Source organism: Apteryx mantelli, chromosome 5, assembly GCF_036417845.1.
Source record: "Apteryx mantelli isolate bAptMan1 chromosome 5, bAptMan1.hap1, whole genome shotgun sequence".
Classification (NCBI taxonomy): Eukaryota; Metazoa; Chordata; class Aves; order Apterygiformes; family Apterygidae; genus Apteryx; species Apteryx mantelli.
The window spans coordinates 16,681,512-16,705,320 of NC_089982.1; the positions used below are offsets into that span (position 1 = coordinate 16,681,512).

General features: G+C 41.5%; 1 protein-coding gene across 3 annotated transcripts in view; it reads right to left on the reverse strand.

Annotated features, from left to right (window-relative positions):
• TSPAN5 (tetraspanin 5) overlaps positions 1-23,809 on the reverse strand; it is an 86,512-nt gene that overhangs the window by 4,918 nt on the left and 57,785 nt on the right. For all 3 annotated transcript variants that reach the window (XM_067297543.1, XM_067297542.1, XM_067297544.1), the window contains 4 exons: positions 15,863-15,913; positions 5,827-5,973; positions 3,840-4,010; positions 1,753-1,878 (listed from right to left, as the gene is read on the reverse strand). In XM_067297543.1, the coding sequence (XP_067153644.1) occupies positions 1,753-1,878; positions 3,840-4,010; positions 5,827-5,973; positions 15,863-15,913 (495 nt within the window). The remainder of the gene's footprint in view (positions 1-1,752; positions 1,879-3,839; positions 4,011-5,826; positions 5,974-15,862; positions 15,914-23,809) is intronic.

Genomic DNA, 23,809 nt, shown 5'->3' on the forward strand with positions numbered 1-23,809 from the left:
TTATTGCGAAAGGACTGGTTGTGGATCTTCACAGTACCAGTGGCCTGGGTGAAAAGGTTTGTTATGTAAGCTATATTTCTATGCCTCTCTTCCTGGTGCTAGAAGGGACTCGCGGATTGTCTGCTTCCTATTAGCATCCAGCTACCTTTCAAAACACTGACCATACTATCTGTAGCTCTCATGTCACAGATGGCTGGGCAGCTACACATGTTCTGCTTTCACATGGAAAAAACCTGTGCATATCACTGCAATTGAACCAGTTGCAGCTTGGTTACAATTATATCCCTGACTTTTAGTATGGAGAGAGTCTTTATTTTAAGAGTGATCCAGAGTGTTGCTTCCCTACAATAAATAGGAATGAGACTTACCTTTTAATTTCTGGTTACTGCATCTTCCCCCAGAAAATGCATAACCATACACACACAAAGATGCAGAGATAAGTTTAGCATGAATTACATATTTATAGGATTACCTTATACTGCTGTCACTGGTTTGGTTTTATAACAAGCATATTTTTAAAACTGGGCTATGATGACCTCCCTGTGTGGGTGGGTGGGCTGATGGGCAACGGCCAGGGGGAATCCTAAGCGTAATGTAATGCCTGAGCCTAACCTACTTTCCAGTTTGTTTTAATATCTTGTTAAAAAACAGTGATGTTTCTGAGGAAGATTCTAAGTGCTTTGAAGACACGTTCACTGCAGAGGAACCAGAACGCAGCTCATGGAAATGGCAGTGCCTTGTCGGGGAGGAGGAGGGCAAGAATAGTGACTGACGCTGGGAGGGGAGACCGCGTTGCATTAACAAGGCAGGAAGCACCTGAAGGTCAAGCTGGCAGCCCGCCTAATTTTAGTCATTGCTACAGACTCGTACATTCAAGGAACTAGAAGTCATGTCAGGCAGGAAAAAGCCACAGCTGAACTACTAGGTAACACACACACTCACAGGCTGCTTCTTTTAAACTGCATGAAAGTCAAATGTATGAAGTTAGCCATGTAACAGTGTCTATGTACACACCTGTCCCTATTCCAAAGCTTTCACTGTCAGTAAACTGCTTCCCTACACTTTACACTTCATTCTTGATTATGTCTGTACCAGTCAAGAATGACTGCAGCATCTTCTGCTTGATGATCCAGAACTGTAACTATTTGAAAAGATGTGAAGATTTATTTTAAAAAGCTGCTCCCTCAAATGATTTCTGACCTTTCAAGCTTGATCTCAGGTGACTGTGGAACAAGCAGCGACTTTAAAGTGGAATAAAAAAAAAGTACAAATATTTCCATACTTGTCTCAAAATTCTAATGTAAACATATGTCAGTTCTTCAGGGCACAGACTCTCATTTATTGCCATACCTAGCACAAACTGGGTCAGCCTGGCTGCAGTCTCTGGACACTGCATTAAATAATGAGTAATACCTGCTTTAGACTGTTTGATTTTGGAGTTGCTGTCCTTTAAGGCAGAGAATGAAACACCCTGATGATATCCAACTGAAAGCTCATATCCTTCAAGTCATTAAGGGCTTCTGCTTTTTGTACTTGTTAGAACTAATATGTTCAGCCAAGCCAGTGGCTTAAGTTATTAGCTCACGATTTTGGCTGACTGCAGGAAAGCTTGTATTTAAGCTGAGATGCAAGTTGAAAAAAATAGACAATAGGGAAAAGGCAAAGATCATGCATGACTTCCAGAAGACACTCTTATACAGCAATTTAAAATGAGAACAGCAGACCCATCCTATGCTCTTGACCATCACTTACTGCAGGGTCCTTAGTGCAGCAAGAGAACGGCACACCACAGCGCTCTCGACTTGCATTGGAATCGGTGCAGTTGAAGTAAATATTAAGGTTCCAGTCATCAGCTCCAAAAGCCCCACAGCACTGCCACTAGAACAAAGAAAGGAGAACATATCGACTTCCAATATAAACGAATCTCGGCACTAACAACATGCATCACTGCTGCCAGTTTCCATCCAGCTTTCCAAGAACTTCAGATTCCCTCAGGTTTCATTGAAGCTGTACTTAAAAGAGGAAAAAGGAGCATTCCAAACCTGCAAGTGGTTCTTCAATTACTATCTATGTTCACACCCTGCAATGCTGCTCTGTGGAGAGAAATCCATGGAGCGAGCTGATAAGCTTTAACAGCACTGCACAGAGTTGCACAGGCCTACAAGCTCAGGCTCTAGCAAAAGCATAGCCAAGAGTATGATATTCTGCCTAGTCTAAAGGTTCCTGGGTTCTCAACAAAGCTAAATAGCTCAGAGTGTCGCACTGGTATAGCTGCTGCATTTGTCAGTTTGGGGAAATCTTTGCCTTTCCACGCACTATACAGTATGAACACAGTGTTTCCTGCACATCAACATGTTACACAAATAACATCTCCTTTACTGTAGGCAGGTAGGATTCTTCAAAAATTGAATGGGAAGGTAAATACCCCGAGTAACTGAGTCTCCAGTAAAACATGTTGAATATAAGAAGAATGGACTGGATGTCAATGGAGTATTGATGGTTTATATCACTTGAGGCTCCAGCCCAATGAATCCATTTATGCCAAAAAGCAAACAAACAAACCACCACCAACAAAAAAACATGTTTAAAAAGTGCCAGACTTGCAATCCTCTCTCTGCAGATGTAGCACTGTTTCTTCTGCAATACCTGAAACATGCTGTCTTCAAGTATTATCCTCACTAGCTAAAAAAGTAGCTTGCTCTCCAGTCTCACACTGCCCTGGACTTATCTGCCAAGACTACTAATCCAGTTAGGAGAGCAAGTTTTATTATGTGGTGCCAGCCTACTAGGAAATTGGATTGTGGCCTTTTGGTTACATACACATGGACCACTACTTTCAGACTGTGGTGACCTCTGGCATTCTCCAAGCTGGAACAGATCCAAAACCAGTGCAGAGATCTGCATCCTGTTATTTACTCACATTCACTGTCATTTTTCCCCCAGGCATACAGAAGCAGATGAAACATCAAATAAAATTAATATATTTGCAGAACGTACAAAAATTAATAGATACATTTTCAACCAGGAGCACTTAGCCAGCTAGCTACACAGCACCAAAATCAAAGAGGAGTTCACAGACACAGGCCAAGAGAGAGTACTGAAACCAGAAAGTACTGACAAAATAATTTGCATGTGAAAGTCAGTTTAGATCTCTTTCACATACTGCTAAGTTAAAGCTTTTCACAGGCATGCACATCTCTGGCTTCACCTTTTCTCCCCTAAAGTGCAGACACAGTGTCATTTAGAGATTTCTCATGAGAACTTGTGGCCCAGTTCCAGTTAGGCTGACTGCATTAAGTCTTCTTAAAAATCCCGCTGTGCATGTCTGCCACTCTGCAGTGTGGTGTAGCACCTCTAACATTGCTAAAGAGATGTGAACATCCATCTCAGAATAACTTTCCAAGCTTACAAAAAGGTATTCTACAGATGTGATAGCTCCTACAATAAAGTATTTTGAAAGCACCCCCTCAAAAGCCCTAAAATATCTTTAGACATGCATATGGAATATGTTCCAACAACCTGAACACAAGACTGATGATAACAAATAGTAGATTTGATGCTATCTCTAAATGTCCTCAAGAATAAGTTGCCCCTACGCTCTACCATAATTATTTCTCCCAATTATACATCAAAAAACAAACTACCTGTTACAGGTGCTGTGCGTTTGTAGAAGTTCTGTGAAAAGAAAAAAGGTTATTTATATATATTCTACAGTATCATGTTCTAGAATATATCTGTTGTACCTTGAAGAAACTAGACAGATGGGAAGTAAAAACAGAGAATGTATTTCTTTAAAGCAAGCATAAAAAGAAGAAATACACACACACAGTCCAACTTACATATTCTTGTGTAAAGTCTATGAGGTTTTGCAAATCAATGTCATCTCGGTATGCTCTGATGTTGTTGTTTATAAAGAAATACAGTTGGTCCTTGATCCAGTCTTTGAAAACAAATGCTAACACCCCAGCAGTGAGCTCCAAGAAGAAAATAATTCCAAGGAACACAGAAAACTATGAAGAAAAAGAAAAGATTAGAATTATTTTGCTTTAAGGGCAAAGGAAATTTTAAATTAAAAAATACACCATTTTTAACTAGATTCTTAATTTTATTCTGTCTAACAAATAATAACAGGCCAACAAATTCAAATTTGGCTACTACAGCAGGATACTTGACTGGAATTCTTAAAGAGGCCCAAGAGATTTCACTGTAAACTTCCCTGGAGATGGCTCCTTGCCATGTGGAGGGCCCTCTGAAAATCCTCATCTTAAGTTCCTATATAGAGACATTTTCAAAGGCACAGAACAACTTACAGTGCCAACGAAATGCTTTAAGTGACTTTTTCGTTAGCCCTCCCCATTGGTAAAGCTTCGCCTAAGCATGTAAAGCAAAAATTGGTAACAGCAGAAATTAATGACGAAGTCAGAGTGGAATGTCTGTGGAATGACTCACATCCACATTAAAACCAAATGAGGTTGTTATGATTAATGCAAATGCAATGGATGCCAAAGGCATTACTAATGATCTGCCACTTTCTCTAAGCATCTCCAGTGAGGCTACACAGTGTTATAAAACACAGAGGGGTCCTGCTATATTGAAGCTCCATCCCTTTTGCAACTGCGCCTTTGAGTTATTTAATATGCTCTCTGTGTTTGTTCAGATGCATTTTTAATTTTTCCTGCAGCTGCTGTATAGGAAGCTATTTCTGGTATGGCAGATGGGTTCATTTTAGGCAAGCTAGGAGAAGCAAGGAAGAGAAGAAAAAAATGTTACAATAGCTTTTCTTCTTTCTCCTTTATTTTCTTTTTAAGCAAGGCAAGAGCAAGCCAGAACCATCCTAAGCTGCTTTATAAATGCCTCATGAACAGTAATCGTCAACTGCCTCTTCTCCCTATACAACACTTGCCTGTGGGAGCCAAATATGTCATCTGAAAGCAGTTGCTTCACTGTAAGCCTTTTTGTGTATGTATTAACAGTCAATGGCTATGAAGACACAGATTAACACTACCGAGGCTGTGCCCATCTCTGGAAGTGGGGGTGGGGAAGGAACCTTGAATTCATTAGAAATCTTAAATTTATGTAAAATGGAACATGATACCGTTACCCTCAGAAGGGGTTCCACAAGATTAAACCAGGCCATTTAGCTAAAGGGGTTTGGGATACCAGGGGATGTTTGTATATCAGCAGTTCCTTCTCCAACTAACAGCTCGACCCAGAGCTCAAGGAGACAACTCCTATCTATTTTCTTTCCCCGTCCCAGGCACAGTCTCCACCCTTTCACCCGTCTGTGCTGACACTAAGCAACGAAGCCTTGTTGAGTCAGCTAGAGAGCACAGAGGCGAGGACACCAGCAAGCAACCCCCTCCCTAACGCAGCCCTGTCTCCTCTGTACCATGAGGGGCCCTTGCACGCCACAAATCACGTGGGTCACATTCAATGGTGTATTTATGTTCCTCCGCGTTTCACAGGCAGCTCATTAGGGACTCAAAGTTCAATATGCAGATTCTTAACAGGAGTTTCTCTCCTTCAGTGGCAGGAAGGCAAAATATTAAGCTATATCCATCTGAAAAGTAGTAGTTCCACATTATGATTCCTACCATCATATTATTTTTCAGCCTAAAAAACCGAACCAGTACAGCTCTTCACTGTCACTGCTGCTTAAAGTGTTAATAGTTAAAGAAAAGTGATTAGGAGACCAGTACTCTCCCATCAGATAACACCTCTCTCTCCCCAAAAGAGATTTTAAAATCTTTATGCCAGTAGGCAGGAACACAGAATATGATTTACGCTATGTAAGTGATGAATCCCACAGTTGCAAAGGCTACTCACAAACTTGAGCAGAAAGGTATTTTCTCGCAAGGCTCCAATGCATCCTGCAAATCCCAGAATGAACATAACTCCTCCTACCACTAGGAAGAGCCAAACTGGATCAAAGCCTCCCAGGTCGGTGATGGAGGAGATATTGGACAGCACTCCCTGGGAAAGAAACAATGCCAAGGGATGACAGATGTGTCCAGCTTTCCATTCTGCAATTTCCACTTGCATTTTTCTTTTTAAAAAGGTAGACATCTACAGCAATAAGCATTCGTCAGTACAACAAGAAAACACAATTAATAAAATCTTGGCATCCGTAAAGAGACGAAAAGGGCCATTATGTACAATATTTGCTAAGCCGACACATGGAATGAACAACAAAACGTGCTTATAGAGTCCTCTGCAAGAAGGTCACAGGGTGTTTTGCTGCATCTGTACTTATATGAATTATTCTGCCAAAGTCAGAGTAGACGTTGGAACAAAATTTAACTCTATTTTATTACTCATGCAGGGATACATTTTATGCATCATACACATTGTTTATGTAAGCACACAGTTACAAATGTTATGACAGAAAAAAGTCAATAGCTAGAACAACATCTTTAATTTAGTATTTATGCTCAGTATTTACAATGATTGATAGAAATAACCGGCAAGCTCCTAGGTTAAGAGCAGCACCCTGCAACGACAAATTTTATGTCAAATTTTGACAAGTTACATACCTGGCTGATTCAAACTTCAGTCACCTACAGTGCCAAAAACTCATTATATAAACAGAGGATAGCTACTGACTCAATAGTTGACAGGAAAAACTTTCAACTAGTATCAAGTCTCCTAGGAGGACAGAAGGCAAGCTAAGGATTTATCTTGGGAGATGACTTGCGATAGCTGAGGTTAGACCTTTCCTACACTACGTTTTAGGTACGACAACCAGCACAGCCTGCTTGTAGTGCTTTTAGCCCTGTGAAGCAGAGCTTTGGCTGTGATGCTGTAAATCCTGAGCAGCTATTTTACTTTTGAACACATCTTAACCAGAGTTTAGCTGATGTTGAACAGATGGGTCACGGCAAGGAGCAAATACAAAGTCTTCCTTATTCCAGTGAGCCTGCACAGAACAGTTACAATTTCCCAAAGCCTACTGGCAGCAAGAAAGCTGAAGTTTCACTGTTTCTTTATTCACTCCCCTAGTGCCATAGGTCAAAGCAAAGCACACTGCCGTAGCAGACATTTTTCCATGGGTTCCCTCAAAAAAGCCTGAACCCAGACTGAGCGCTTCTGACTACTGCTTTGCCTAACGCCTCAATGAAGCTGTGGCTCCTAAAGCAATAACATAGACCGTCACTTCTACCGCTGCTTATTTGTGGATTTATTCTCACATTCTTCAGCCTTTTCTTCTTTTTCCTGTTTGTATCCCCTTTGCTTCTTTGAAATGCTCCCCAAACAGCAATAATTTTGAAGGCAGTTATCATAGTTTCATTTCCAAAAGTTGTTACAGTCATGTTTTTAACAGCTGACTCTCTGCAAATGTAGCTTTAGGATATGAGGGGTTTTTTTATATTCAGTTTAGACCATCCATAGCATGTAAATACTCATGCAGTCAATGTCTCTATTATGGCACTCCCCATAGTCTGCAATTATCTCCATAATTCCCCAAACAAAAATCAACACTGAGAAAACAGTAAATACAAAAATTGAGGACGGTTTTCATTTCTGAGGACAGCGACAGGCTGGATAAAACGTGCACAAGTTTCTCCAGCGCACAGCGCAAGGAGCATTGGCAAAGGCCAGCATGCTAAAGGTACGGGGTGGGAGAACGCAACGCAGTCCTGACGTACAAACAATAAACCAAAAGCATGAATGACAGTCTCAAGCCAGATTTCCTCCCACTACAGAAGGCTATTGCCTGACTGACAGGGATGGGGAAAAAAATAAAATAAAAGTCACATTCATCCCTTTCCTCCTACATTACATACAGTACTAGTTGTATTGTAATTCATCAAAAAGACAAAAATAGATGAAAGACATGATATAACAAAACGCTGCTAAGAGTCAGTGTTGCTATCCAAGCAGACTGGTTGGCGTGCGCCCATTGCTAAGAAACTAGTGATGGAGGGGTACAAGCCAAGCTGGAACGAAGATTTATCAGCCATTAACACTTAAATCAACTTGTGTGGAATGTTTCCACTACTTTTGCTTCACTACATATGCCATAGAAAAGAAAGCAAAGACATAACTTTCTGGCTAAGAATGAAAAGCATCAAAATGAACAAAAAATCTAACACACAAATCACAAAAAAAGTCATAGCCTTGGATATACGCAAGTCAGGAAACATGAGCTCTGCCCTAAGAGCAAACGGCTGCTATAACAGCAACTAACCAAGTTTTGAAGTCCTTTCAGTGTTTTCCTTTGATGCTTACAGATGCTGTAAGATCACAGGAAATTTTGCCTTAAAGCATAAACTCTTAAGTCTCTGTTAACATCAGCTCATCTTAGAATTAATGCACTTTAGTGCATCAAAATGTATCAAAACAGCCACTGGAGAAATGATATTGCCTTTGTATTATGATTATTTTACTAAAAAATAAAAATTAAAGAAAATCCAGAAGTATGAAGAGTCATTTAAGTCTCTAAGCAACTTTGTGTTGCTAAAAAAAAAAAAAAGACACACACACACACACACAGTATGTTTAATCAAGTTTTTTGCAGATGGTCCAAGTCAAATTCAACTCACTTGTGTACACGGCTCTTAACAGAGCAGTCTTAACAGAGAAGAGTGAGAAGCACACTAACTTGCACTCTGTCACACTCCCATTAAAGTCAATGACAATACATTTAAGTGAACCACTTGTATTTACACTCTCTTGCTGACCTTTAAGAACCTCACTTGATTTTCTAGTACCGCCAGGCTCTTACCACCTTGGCATTGCCACATGCTGACCAGTCACCTGGCAAGAGTCACTCGCCTAATCTCTGGTCTATATAATAATATATAATATACCCTGACAGTGCAAAGCACATACTGTATAGTTCTAGCTTGTGCTCTTCTGTGTGCTCTCTGCATATGAATCCCAAGTTATCAGTATTCTGGAGAGAGACATCCCAGGATAGACACTTGTCAGAGAGGCCGTGGCAATAAAACACTAGCTAGCAGCAGGAATGACAAACACCGCTAATGCTCCGCAGTTACAGCTATAGACAGAAGCACAGAGCTATTCTGTTAGAATATTGCTGCTTACTGCTGAAATATGGTCCAGTTACCTTCCAGTCTTGTCTTTTTTTGGACACTTACAAATAAGCTATCTGCAGAGAAACAGCAGTGCAATACTTTGAAGCAAAATATGCTTTGCTTTAAGCAGCAGGGCAATTACTGAGGAATATTCTTTCATGTTATACTGCTAAAAAGAACTAAATATACAGTCCTATAGGCACATACCTTTCCTATCCAGCATGGGTTTCTAAAATGCCTGCTACCACAGTATTCAGGCATTTTTTCAGTTGCAATGGCTTATTTCTGGGAAAAGTTTGGCAGAGATGTACAACGGTCTGGTAATGGCCCATTCTGCCTTCATCTCATCTGTAGCCAGAAGTGGCAGGGATGTTTCCAGGGGTGCTAGAGCAGAGGATCAGAAATCTCCCATTTTAACGTTGCCTCTTCCAGTGGCATGCTCTGAATCCTCAGACCTAGCAGCCAGTCACATAAGTTATGGTGACTATGTGCCAACTGATCTGTCACAGGAGCACAAAACCTAAGTGAACATTTGTAAATCCTTTAAAGCCGTGCTTTCTACAAATTCAAAGTTACGTTTCTGGGGTACATGTGCATCCCTTGCCTGGTAGTTCAGGTATATGCGTAATCTTTATTTGGCAGTAAACACTTTGTTTCTACAGGGCTACATCCTCTAAAACTTTTCTTCTCATAATGGCATCAGTCCAGGCTCTGCTGCAGTCCCACAAGGAGAGTGAGCAGGATGTGTTCCCTGGCCAATCTCCAGCTCATCTGTTTGCTATGTTCCCCCACCCTCCCTTGCCTGCAGTACGTTAGAGCACCCAGGCTATTACTTAAACTTCTCATCCACCCCAAGTCAAAGTTTGTCTGGGGCAACGAAGGAACAAAAGCATCATCCATAACTGAACTAAAAATCAATAACGGTGAAGTTATGAAGAAAGTCCCCTTACTTCTGAGACATGCTTGATTTCAGTCACGAGGGTACGATGGGGTATGCATACAAAAGGAAAGGCCGACCTCATTCCTACCCCATCCCAAATTCAGGGGAGGAAGTCAAGTGAAAAAACAGGGCTCGCTCTTTCTTCCAACCAGTGGGCGGGGGAAGAGGCATTGGTGGTTCCTCCCGCCACACCAAGTGGCACGAGATAACCGAGCCAGGCCCACCAGAACTCCCACAGAACTGCAATCTCCTCATTACAGTATGAGAGCAGAGGCAGGGAATGGGGGAAGATGGGTTAAAACAGAAGCCTGAATCCAGTGATGGATGTTGTCATGCCATTTTTTCCTCCATACTACAAAGCTGTACTTCATGCACAGCTCAAGAGAGAGCAAGGCAAAGGAAAAAACACAAAAGCACTTTGAAAGCAGTTACTTGAGAAGGCTCTTCCTGACACTATAGCTGCACATCGCTTGCCTTGAGCCCATCAATAAAGAATAAGGAAACAGCAGCTATTCAGAAAAGCAAGAAAGGTGCACCCCTCTCTCCATCCTGCGCTACCTAAGACCAGCAGGACAATCTGTAGTGTTTTCCAAAGGCAGATCTCTAAACTCCAGCTCCCATCTTTGGTACAGCCACATTAGTATTTCAGCTCAGATTCAGGGAGTCCTTTGGAAGGGAATCTCCCAGTCATCCCCGCAAGCTATATTTCAGTTCACATCAGGGGACTTCAAAACCATTTCCCCTCCTACTGGTTCACATTACTTGCCTTTAGCAGGCATAGACTTTGCACACTGGGACCAGAAACTTACTTTAATTTCTCCAGAGTGCATGGATGCCAACATGGACATCTCGGTTGCAGCAGCACCTGAGGGTTGATGCATTTATGAGGCAGGAACCCAATCAATTTGTGTAAGGAGGCCAAACAAAAGGGAGTCACAAGTTGGTTAGCACACTAGAGAGATTTCTGGCACAGGCAGACTGTAGTTGCAGGCAGTGCTGAGAAGTCACTGCCACATTCAGGTCTCAGAAATGCCCCTGTAAGTCTGTTAGACTGCTGCTGCCATAGAACGACTGACTTCATAGGCACAATAGCATACTACAGGGCAAGAGAAGAGGGCTTCAAATGCAAATACTACACAGCAGCAATTTTGAAAAGTCAACCATGTAATGACAATTCAAGGTATCTGGAGTCAGAGGCACCTTGGGAGAACCACTGTGGTAGGGGACAAAGAGGGGATACAACTGTGAAAGCCTGGGGAGACCAACCCACAGGAGGGCAGGTAAAAACAGAGCTCAACTTGCCATTCCCCATGGCAAACAACGTCCCAAATGGCTATTAAAAAGTAAAAGAAGAAACCAACACCAGTAGAATAGGAGAAATCAGAGACAAAACAAGAAAACCCCACAATGTGAAAAACCCTCCCTGCTGCAGGATCCCATGACTTGAGGGGGGAAGGAGGCTCTTGGGATGGTCAGAAAAAGATTCAACAATGTAAGATCTTCTGAAACACATTATCTTTTTGCAGACAGAACCAGCCTTTCCACAGTCTCATCTGCAGGACTAGGAATCACCAGCTCACAGGAATACGTGGGAGAGAGGGGAAGTAAAAATTTCCAACTGCATTATTTTAAAATGGCAAAATGTCTCTCTACATTCATAGTCATAAAATTCCTGCAGTTCCCCCATGCTGCGCATCTGAATGAGCATGGGGGCCAGAACAATAGTCATTGAAACATGCCAAATTAATTCCATTCCAGAATTTTGTCTCTGCAAAACAGAAACTAGGTGGGGGATGTTTACAAAACTTGCCTCTGATTTTTGTGGGTTTTGCATTTCCCACAGCAAACAGCAATAGTGGCAGCACTTTATTTTCCAAGTATCTTGTAAAGGAGAAGAACTAGTCTAGCTTCCTTGCCAAGGGAAAGCACAGTTCAATAGGTGAACAACTGGCATAGATACAGACAAGTTATAATTACAATTTGTATTTTTCAGGATTAACGATTAATAGGTGTTGGAACACTGGGAACATGATTTAAAAGCCTGTTTAGACAATGCATCTTTATGCACTGAAATTTAAATTTAGTGTAATTGGCAGGATTTATACCGCATTCGCTCTTCTCCAGTCCTGTAAAATCCACATGCAGAGTGCAGGGCAGACACTAGAGACCTGCTTTGAGCTCCCTTTGGCTTGGAGGGACCCCCAGGATAGGCACAGCACTCTCTTGCCAGCAATTATTTTTTAAAGGACTATGCGATAGAAATGCATGCGCATCCATCACAGAGTGGCTAGGGCATTGCTCCCACTTGATGTTTGTCACTGACTAAGACAGTAAAAGTAGTATGAATTCTTTCCTGGAAAAAAAACTGAGTTTTAACTTCAGGGCAAGGGCAAACAAACCTTATAAATGAACTAAGTCTAATCAACAAATTTTGCACAGATCTGCAGATTTTTTTCCCACCTATCTCTATCTTTACCACCTCCTACTTAAAACACCCTAAAATCCCAAGTTCTCTCCTTCTAAAAGGCCCCTCTCCCTGGACAGTCTCTTACGGTCTCAGAAGACAAAACAGCAATTCATCACTTGCTGTCTCTATGCTTGCAAGTAAATCTGCTGCAGTTAGTGAGAGAAACAGCAAGCTTGCAAGCTCCAAGCACCCGCTGGAGTCATACCACCAACACTCCTCATGAGCCCCAAGACCTCATTATCTAATAGAGGTAACCAAGGAAGGAAGCAGGCATTTGGAGTAAGTCTAGTTTATCTTTTTAAAGTCATTAAAGAATTTGCTTGAAGTTGAGAAAGCCAGTAAAACATAATTACCGTAAAGCTCCCCCCCCCCGCTACTCAAAGGTAGCATAAGCTGCTCAGGCTCAGTCCGGCCTCTTTCCATGTTACCAACGTTCATTGTTGGCGCTCGGAACAATCAGCTGCTTGTTGATGGAGTTTTCTATGCTACAAGCCCAAGTTTAGTGTGTCTGAAAACACAGTGGGATTGTGAGCTATACAGTACACCCATGTATACGTAGTTTTGTTCATCCGCCGGGTGTACCGCCCGCCCCAGCTCTGTTTCAGGTTCATGGTGGAGAATGCTAATTCCCCAGGTTTTGTTTGGGCCCGGCCGACTGGCTGTCAGACCACTTCTATTGACTGTCTGACAAATGAGCTCTTTCGCCCACCCTACCCCCAAGGCCATAAGGAAGGTCACGAGGCTGTATAGTGAGCTTGTTTCTTTAAAACAATGTTTAAAAGATGATGGTTCAAACTAATCAAGAGGAGGGAAAAAAGGGGGGGGGGGGGAGAAAAAAAGAAACCAGCCAAACTCAAACACCTACCCCAAACCAGAGGCAAATGGGACTCCTGAAAAACGTGGATGACTTCAGTATATCTTGCATTTTTTAATATGGTCTCATGCACTATCTTTCTATCTTAAAAAGATTCTGTGCAGCAGGGAAAGTATATACAAATTGACAGCTGGGGTATAAACACAACACAGCTAGATAAAAAGCCAAATGATTCAAAAGGGAAGTACACTTAAATCGTCCCTACCCCCAAATAAGTCCGCAGCAGAGAACTCTTCCTGATGACCCATTCCTGCACAAAACTCAAAGGACATTTATACGTTAGTACTACAAGTTCAACTTTGATAAAGATTTAGTTCACTGGGACAGCAGCAGTCTTAAGGCACCCCATTACAACAGGCCCCAACGCCTAAGACACACAGGCTTAACCAAGGAGGTGTGTGGCCAGAGAAGCGGCTTTTCAGTTAAGTTGCAGCTCTAGAGCCTCGGGCTTCCCCAGCAGGGCCCTCGCCGCCGACCCGCAGCTGCAGCGAGCCCAAGGCCCCGTGGGCCAGGAGCCAGCTGCCCCCTCTCCCCGACATCTGGCCGGGGAGCATCCAGGCTCGCTCCTGCTGACTGCAGCTTCTTGCCGTTGCCTATCCCCTCCGAGAGACGAGAAAAACAAAGGTCTCAAATTAGCTTCTCACCAGTCCGTGTTTCCACAATTTCTGCTACCAAAAAAAAAAAAAAAAGCCTCTCTGCACTCATGCATTCTGCCCTCATGAGCTTTACAGCTCAGCTGTATTACATTGTGGCTGATACACCCACAGAATAAAACAGTCCGCATTAAGCGCCCCAGGACACAACAGCTAGTGATGCTTATTTTCAGGGAAAGACCTGCACTTTAAAACAATAAGCAGCATTTTATTTATTTATTCCTATACAAAAGCCTACTACACACAGAGCTTGAGCAAATGCATATTAACTTGTTGTAGGTGGGTTTGCCTGCTTATCTTAAAACAATGTGATGTTTTCTCCCACTTGCAGGATCTGATTTAAAATGGTTTAAGAAGACATGATAACAAATGTCCAGATCTCAAGCAAAAAAAAATGAGCTTTGACTTCTGGCTACTAACAATTATGAACCGAATATATTTCTCATAGGAAAGACTGGGCCCCCTTTCACATACAGAAAATATATTAAAACCTAACAAACTATCATTCTGCCAGAACACCCTTTGGCTATAGGACTGGCATATTTTAAACTTCACAAACTAGACTATAGCTGTCTCCCTTTATCAACTCATTCACTCTAAAGAATTATTTGTACTACCTATTGAAACAACCCAAAATTGTTAAAATCCTTTCTGGGAAGCCACACTGAAATAGAGCAAGTAACTATTTGGGGCTTAGGCAAAAGCTCTGCAAATACACTCAGAAAATTAGACATGTTTTTAGGTCTTTGTTGATACAAAAAAAAAAAACACACAGAACCTCCTTCCAAGCCTATTCAACCAACACAAGTATCATATGGTCTGTGCGTATATATAAAAAATACATACATCTATGTGTGCATATACACACACAATCAATTAATATCCTACTACTAGCACTGAGAGTTACTATTTGTAATTATCCATATCCAACATTCACAGAACAATTAGAATGTTCTAAGCTAATAACTTACTTCTGAAACAGAAAAAATTGTCCTGAATTTAAGTGGCAACACTCCAATGCTTCCAATGTTTTACTTCGTTCTGCTGCAAGCGCCAGTTACTATGCCTGAAGTGAACGTAACATCATTTTGGGACTTGCATAGTGTTTTCCAATAAAATAGAAAGAAACCCTCACCGGGTTTATTTTTATTTTTTTAAACAAAAAAATTAAAGGAAACCCCGGCTTTCATTTTAGCTGTTGCCTTTTAGTAAGCCAAGCTTTTCATCCAGTAGTTCTGTATATTACAGCTTGATATTTTATCTTCTTCCTAACTTCTGCAGCAAGCAAATTAAAAATTAGGCTCTGGTTCACAAGGGTTTCCCCCCCCCCCCTTTTCTTGCCATTTCCAAGTTGATTTCACAGTCTCCTAACAGAGAACATTCTGATGGACAATTTTATTTGCATAAGAAAAACAGTTGCTTTGTCAGTCCCAGATTTGGGTTTTGTTGTTTTTTTTTTGGGGGGGGTTGTTTTTTGGTTTGGGTGGTTTTTTTTTTTGGGGGGGGGGGGGGGTTTCTTTTAAGAGAAAGGACAATTAGCAAGCTCTGTTCAGACAACCCAGCTAGGGCGGCTCGCTTTCAGGAAGCGGCCTGGGGGACGCAGCGGCTCCCTCTCGACACCCGGGACACGTGCGGTAGAGCCATACTGCCAGCGCTGCCTTCGGGCAAGCCGTCTAGTGCCTGCGCTGCAGCCTGAGCATGCACGGACGGAAACGGCTGCTTCATGTGCAAGTGTCAGCCGTGATTTCTTGCCAAAGCATTCTCGGGCAAGATGCCGAGGATCTTCCTCGAGGTGGGCCAAACCAAGGCTTTATTCGACAAGTGAAACTCGACTTTGTTTCAGTAGCAACTGTGTGTGGAGAGGGAGAGTTTAGTGCTATATTCACCTACCTTTTCATTCCATGCCCACAATCCAATCCCAAGAAATGCTATGCCAAGGAACTGGGGAAAAAAAGAGAGAGAGAGAAAGATAAATGAGTATGAACTATGTATTTATGGATGCAAATATCTTTTTTTTTTTTTTTTGCATATACATTGCCTCAGCCTCTCTGTTGGATAATCAATTTTATCAGAAGTTTAGGGGATTACTGAGAGTTTGACAGTAAAAAAGCACTAAATATGCATTTACTATCAGTTTTGGCAACATTGTCCACATGAACCGAGAAAGCTGTTTAAATAACGTAACCGAGGAGTTCTACAGAAAATCCTGGTTTAAAAGAATCAATAAGAAATTTAAAAAACACTAAAGCTAACATTTTATAACTTTTTGTTACCTAATGTTTCTGTGCTTCATAAAGGAAGTTACAGTCTCTAGGGCTTGCTTTCTCCTCCAAAGTGACTTTGAAACAAGCAAACTCAAGAGACAACGTCTCCCCATCAGGATGGAAAGGGGAACAGTGTCTCGAGTTTTGTTACAACCCTGTTTTCTCCATTCCACTCAAAAAACCTAAGTGCATTATTCCCCCCACATTATTCACACCCAAAGCCCAAAAGAGCAGGCTGACTAAGCGCCTCCTCTCCCAACACTGGAGTACCAGTCATAGCCAATGTTTAAAAAAACCATATACATTTTTAAGTATCTCTATCCTACTTCAATAATGCTCTCTTTTCTTGAATATTGCGAAAGGCTCCTCTTAAAATCTAAGCTAAGCCTTTAAGGGTAGCAGACATAGTGGCAATTTCCGGAGAGCTCCATAAGGCAGAAAGAAGGAAAAAGTACCCAGTGTGGGCCAGAGCATGTCTCTAAAGGTCCATCTGTCCATCCTTCATTCCTGTTTTTTTTAATTCCTAAGTGCTGGCTAAAAAGCAAACTCTATACACTCTCATTTGAGGGCACGTAATGGAGTGTCGCTTGACCATCAAACTCTGGTTTTCCCTGTGGTTTCTCCACAAGGCAGTGCACAGACTCGCTTTGGCACATAGTACATTTTAAGATCTGTGTAAACAGTTAAGCATCCTAATGATTTTTCTTTTGCAAAAGAGGCCAGAAGTGTTTTTCTACGGGGAGGTGGGAGGAGGAAGGAATGACAACTTAAAAAGCTTTTCCAGAAATGATTTCAACAGCTTCAAAGCAGGACTCCTACTTCCTTTCACACATGTAGAGCAGTAATTTTAGCTTTACACCACAAGTAATTCTATAATCATAGCTCAATAATAAAAAGGAATATACAGTTCTTCACTAGGTTAAAAAATTATATTATCAAATACTTTGGACACCAATTTCATAGGCTTATAATCATCAGCCAGTGCCCTCTGCTGATACCCAAATGTTGACAGGTTTTTGTTTTTCTAAAACATCTTCAGTTAAAGAAGCAGTATTGTAGGCCTTACAGACACTTGATGCCAACGAAAAAAAAATCAATGGGAACTGTGCACATAGAAATCCAGGTTAAAATAACTATACATAGTTATTTTAAAGACACATGCTTGTACTGCGTTTTACAAAAATTCCACACACAAAGGAAGAGGCGGTATCATAACACGTGCTTCCAGAAGGGGCACAGACAGACCTTAAGTCACCTAGTTGTATACAATAAATACAAGCATCTTAAAAACAACACCCACAATATCCACTCCCCATCACCACCCTTCACACACAATCCAAATAAAAATGCAACTTGGAGTCTCTTGTAATACATACATCCTCTGGAAATAGAGATAGGTGTTTTTTCCCCCAGGAATGCTTCCAATTAAAATAACTAAGTTACCAACAGTGCATTTTTAGACATACTTTTTCCATTTTAAGTTGGGAGAAAATGCTTTAAACATTAAGTCTTGTCTGGTTTAAAGACTGGTCCAAGTGCCCTTGAATCCAGTTAAAAAAAAAAAAAAAAAATCACCAAAATAGGTCCATCACCATGAGGCTAAAAACAAAGCGTGAAGATACCTACACCACAAATTATTACTGCTTTCTCAATATCCACTCGGAGGCTGAGTCAGACAACTGAGCCAGGACCCAAAGCTCATATAACGGCCAGCCCTAACACACGCATGTTGAAATGCTTCAGCACAAATCCCAGGCTCTTCATGGAAAAGTCAGGCTGTTAGACAGCCCTGAAGGAGCAAAGAAGTTGTCCTCCAGGAGAAAGGAGACAAGTGGTATCTGCAGCATAGGTGCCCAAAACACACCACTTCAACTCCCATGCTAGCTGCTTCCACAAAACAGATTCTGTGACCTGTAGAAGAGGGAACCATCAATACCTAAAACAGAAGTGCCCAAAAAGGGCTAAACACGTCCCCAGCAATGAAACATTACAGCCTTCAAAGCACTGGCACTGGACATGGCTTCCTCCCCAGCATCACCACCACCCTACTCACCTCCGCACCCCCTTGAACATGAGATGCATACAGGACACACTGTTTTAGCAATCTACTATTCAAAAACTTACTGAAAGCTCAAGCGACAGCAGACAGCGTGAAAGCAGGGAATGCACCCACCTCCATCCCACACCGCCTCCTCCATCATGCCTGTTGCCACCTCACACCCTGCGTCCTATTGCTGCCCAGCTGCCAGACCTATTAGCTTCCTTCATACCTCCCCCCTCACTGCAGTACCCCAAAGCTCCCCACTGTCCCTCATATCCCTGCCACCTCCTCCTTCCACAAGTGTGCTTTCCCAGCTGAGCCAAGGGCTGCATATGCTACCCAGCCAGCTCGTCCAGAAGCTTATCTGTGCTAACTGGGAATGAAAACGTCCATTTTGATTTGAAGAGCCATGACTGCAAATTTAAACCATATCACAAGCCCATATTCTTCAAAGGGAATCATCACAAGCTTGGCTGTACTAAATATGAGATAAAGCCTAGATGGAAAAACAGAACTGCTAGTCAAGAAAGTGTGCTATTTCGACAGCCTTAACTGTCCATAAATTATGAGAGATGGATACAGTCTCCTGTGATACACCAAGTAAGCCAGAAAAGGTTGTCTTAACTGTATCAAGACTGCTCTTTTTCTACGGTTTTACAACTTGCCAGAGAAGTGTGTGTAATTCTTCTGACTGGAATGACTATCTGAAACTTGAGATAAAGTTGTACGAGTTTCCAAGTCACCTTCAGACAAACACAGTACAGCTTTTTGCAGTAACAGGTTTTCCCCCTTTCTTGCACAGCCAAAGGCAGCAAGAAAAAAAGAACAGGGGTGGGGGAAAAAAGCTATATGATTATAAAAATCCGTAAGTTATACTTGGAAGTGGCAATTTTTTTTTATTTATAGAGAGGTATAAGACATGTTTTTATGAATAGCTTAATATAGTTTTCAACAGAATGAACATGGAAAACTAGAATGAAAGTTTGAGCATGTGTACATATGTAATTTACAGCCATATACGCCAGCTACAAGTCTGGTCTAATCCATTTGCTTTATTTAATTTAATCCAGTCAAGTGTCCTGATCCTTCACCAGAAGTTGAGGCTTCATCATGGTAAGATAGTACCTCATTAAGTGCACAAGTTAAAGTCAACCACAAGGGTATCAAGCCAGATTGAGCTCATCTCAATTTATGGACTGAGAGTGAGACTGTAGTACACTAAGCTGAAGCACTCAAAACACTGGGATTGTCAAGTTTCTAGAAAGCCTATCAAGAAAAAAAAAAATAGAGCAGCACATAATTTTTTCAGTCCTCTCAGAGTTTAAGAAAATCAGTTCTCTGTCTTCTCCATGCCCCAAAATGGAAAACTATCCAGTTGCCTTTCGAGCCACTGAAGGAAACAGAAACAAGGGACAAGACCTGTTTAGAAGAAAAGGATCAGGGTGGAATCATGAACTCTTTGCCACAGGATGCTGTGAAAACCAAAAGTTTAATAGTATTCAGAAAAAGGATTAGATTAATGGAGGATTCATAGCTATTGAACAGTGATTTTGATACAACTTCTGGCTCAGGAAGCTTTTAAACCACTGATTACTGGAAGAAAATAACCAGGAAGAGATCACTCTGAACGCTTTGTTGGTTTAACTCCTCTTTCCCAAAATAACCTCTCCATGCATTATTCGAGACAAAATACTGAGCTAGGTAGACCACTGCCCCAACCCCCTACAACCATACTTGGCCCATACTTGCATAAGCACAGCCTGCTACAAGGATAAAGCACATAGGAATGCTGTAAGTAAATAATCCCCACTGACAGAAGAGAGATGCTCACTAGGAAACATACACTTCTCACCAGGATTAACTCCGCAATTTGCTGGCAATTATGAAAGAAACTTTCGGAGCCTAAAAAAGTAGAAAGCACTCTGCAGAGATCTCATGGCAGTTCTGCTGCTAGAACCAAAAGTAAAACAGTGTGCATACCCTGCAACCTTGCAATCCTGTGGCTGTCTCAAAGGAACTCCTATTCTGCTTCCTCGCAACCAGAAAGAAAACTCTGCACATCCTAAGCACATTGGGAGAAGAGGAGATGCATACGCATCTTCTCAATTAAGTCTCAGTAATTTCATTTAAATTCATTAAATTATTCCAATGAGTAATAAAAAGGTGAAAGTTTGCCTCATTATCTACAAAACACTTCAGAGGAGAACAGGCTCAGTTCTCCGCAGACATCTAGTCAGACAATTTAGCCTGACTATATTTGGTCACTTGACTTTTTTTTTTTTTTTTAAACAGGGTGCAGAAGAATATTTGAACATTCCTCCAGAGTATTATAGCAACACAAAAAACTTGCATAATGGTACTTCTTCAACCATAGGTTTTCTGCCCATAAACAAACAAGTATGTATTCAAATTCTTCTTCTGTAGAGATCATATGTATTTAAGAATAAAATGTGCAGTAATACTTGTATTGTTGCCTTCCTTGTAAGGTTTACATGAGTTTTCAGCAGTAGATTGATCAAGAAGTGTTTCAAGCTGCACATATCCTATTCCCAGTCTTGCTTGCAGCAAGGAAAAGGATTCTTTGTTGCTGGGAATATGTGACTATACAGAATAGCATTTCATTTGAAGGGTGCTTGGGTAAATAGTAATGCAAATATTAGATACAATTTAAGAGAGACAGATAAGTTTAACTGTAGAGTTATCAGATACTACTTCACATACTGTATTTTTCAGTTCAGCTGAAGTTACGTAACTTGACATCAGTTTTCAGCCAAAAGTATGACAGCTGCAGCCAAGTAGCAAAAGGTTGGTTAACCTACTAGGCGCATAAACCAGCGCATGTCCATGTGTGAATACATTATTAAAGGGTTATGTGAGAAGGAACAATAGTGCAGCTGCTTAACTTTCACCTTCACTGCAGCAGTATGAACGCACTGCACCAGAAACATGCCAAAATTGTCAAAGTTCAGGAAAATGGGGGGGGGGGGGGGTGCTGAGCCACGTATATACATAGTGTGCAAATTCCCCATCTGCCTTTGCTTTGGGCTGCTGCAAGAATTGTGTCCAGTCTTTAGCAAAGAGACTATGAGGATTACTACAGTAAGTTTAGCATTTCTTCCTTGGCAATATCCTGTAAGTTGTTCACAGAACAAGATTTCCTTCTGCGTAACTCAAACGAGCACAGAGGGAGTGAGCAAAGTATGGTATTTCATTGACAAATACCACAGTGATCAGGACAATATGAAAAGTAATATTTCACATCCTGACATACAGTCAGGAAAATACAGGACTTCTGAGCTTTGTACATATATAAAGCAGCACTGACAAGCTCCTAATTGACTAAAACCCCAACAATTTCTCCTCCCTGCAGTTCCTCTGCAGCCATCTGTGCTCAGATTCACCTATAGATATTTTAAAGGCTGAGTACTAACTGCCTTCTTTAAAGTATTTTATACCAAATCAGACTTTTTGCTGTTCGACCCAGGGCCACAAGGAGGTTAATGTTTGTGTCAGAGCATCAAGTTTCTTTAAACAGTCCTGGCAGAGAAAGAATACCAAAAATGAAAACTAAAATAAAAAATTACACACAGCTGCTTTCTTCCCTCCACGCCACTGCAGCATACCTTGCTTTAAGCAGGTCAATTAACATCCTTTCCAACAAAAATGAACAGGGCACCCGGAGAGATGCCAGCTCAGCTGCCTCGCTGCGCTCACCTGGAGCAGTAGTGCAGAGGAGGAAGGGGGCAGAGTCCACCCTGTTGGAGCACCACCACTGCTCAAAGCCTATATATATATATTTATGCTAATGCTTATAAAAAAAAATATTCTCCTAAAGCCCGTTATTTGTTTGCCTTTGAGCCACTACCAGCAGAAAAACTCCACGTAGTACAATTAGTGAACAAAGATGCCACATAGTTTTGGTTCACACAGTCAGATATAGACTGAATATAGGCCGGAAGACCTCAAATCTGTTCTCATTTTATGTGTAATTTTTAAAATATTAAGATGTGCTCCGCAGATAACTGTCTCCCTAATACCTGTTTCCTCCCAATACAAAATGTACACATGCAGAAGAAAAAAAAATCTCAGTATTCACGCATTTTTTACTCAGCTGAATCAGACGTAACTGATTTTACAGTCATCCAAAGTGGAAAAACAGATCTGAGAACGCAGTGAGAAAATCTGTCAGTTCCAACTTGCAGGGCTCTTAGCTTGGTGCATTCAAATGAAAAAAATAAGCACATATGACCCCAATTTTCAATGTAAATGCTGTTAGTGTACCTTTCAGTTTCACTAGCATGACTTTTCCTGTTCTGTTTTACAAGCAAGAGAATATACTTTTTTTCAAATGCACAGTCAGTTGCCATTATTTTTGTTATTGCCTTCTCCATTCTTTTTAATTACAAAAGCAAGACATCTGCTTTCTGTTACAGTTGCTCTATGTATTTATTTTATTGCTTTCTGGCGGTGCAACTGTAAGTACCGCCAACCAGCTTGGAGCAAGAGTCCCTAAAGGCTGAAGTCCCTCTCCTCTTGTCCACAGGATTGATATACTGGAAAACAGAAAAAGGAGGATGAATTAGACCCAATTTCCCTGCTCCAACTTTTGAGTAATAACTCCCCTCAAACCTAGATAAAGTTTAACTCTTTCCAAGTTCACATTAGACTCTCCCAACTCAGGTCCTACTGTCTAAGGAAAATATTTATTTTAAACAGGTTTCTTTTTTTAAAGCACAATACTGATACATAGCACTCATTCTGCAAAACTCACCAAATGAAGCTTTTGGGAGTTTAAAGTTTCTGTGAGACCTAGCTAGTACTCCAAAGCTAGTACTTCCACACACACTCCCCCGCACAAAAATCAAGGGCCTTTAAGGCAAATACACTACCACTCAGAAGAAACATTTCAGAAGAACCTAGAAGTCTGCAGCAGAAGGAACCAAACACCCCTGTTCACTGTCCCTTTGGTATACCCATATTGCACAGACCCCTTTCCCTTCTCCTCCGCTCTTCTTTACATTCCCCGTCAGCCTTGGTTTCGCTGCCCTCTTGATCTCTGCTCTTCCTGAGCCCACGAGTCCGTGTGGGCAGACAGAAATCCTGCTCCATGCCCTGCTCCATGGGCCTCTTCCCCGCCTTCACTCCTGAAGTAGCCTAAGTGCTCAGCGTCCCTCCACTTTTCCTCTCCAGTCTCGTTCTCTCATCAGTACCACCTCCATCTCTGGCTCAGTCCCTCCGCCGCAGCTTCTCTGTCTGAAGTCAGCTTCTATTTTTAAAACATTCAAAAATTATGTAAGCAGTGTTCTAGCAGTGTACAAAGACAGCTCTGTTGACTAGGGGCTTAAAACACAATCACATGCAGCAGCAAAATGGAAAATAACAATAAGAAAAATTGAAAAGAATTCTGCATCCCGTACCACTACACTAATCATTTCTCTTTGCACTGGCCAAACAGCTACAACAGTAACTCAGAACTGTAACTTTCCTTTCTGGCCTGCAAGAAAGAAGCAGCATGAAGGCAAAAGAAAGGAT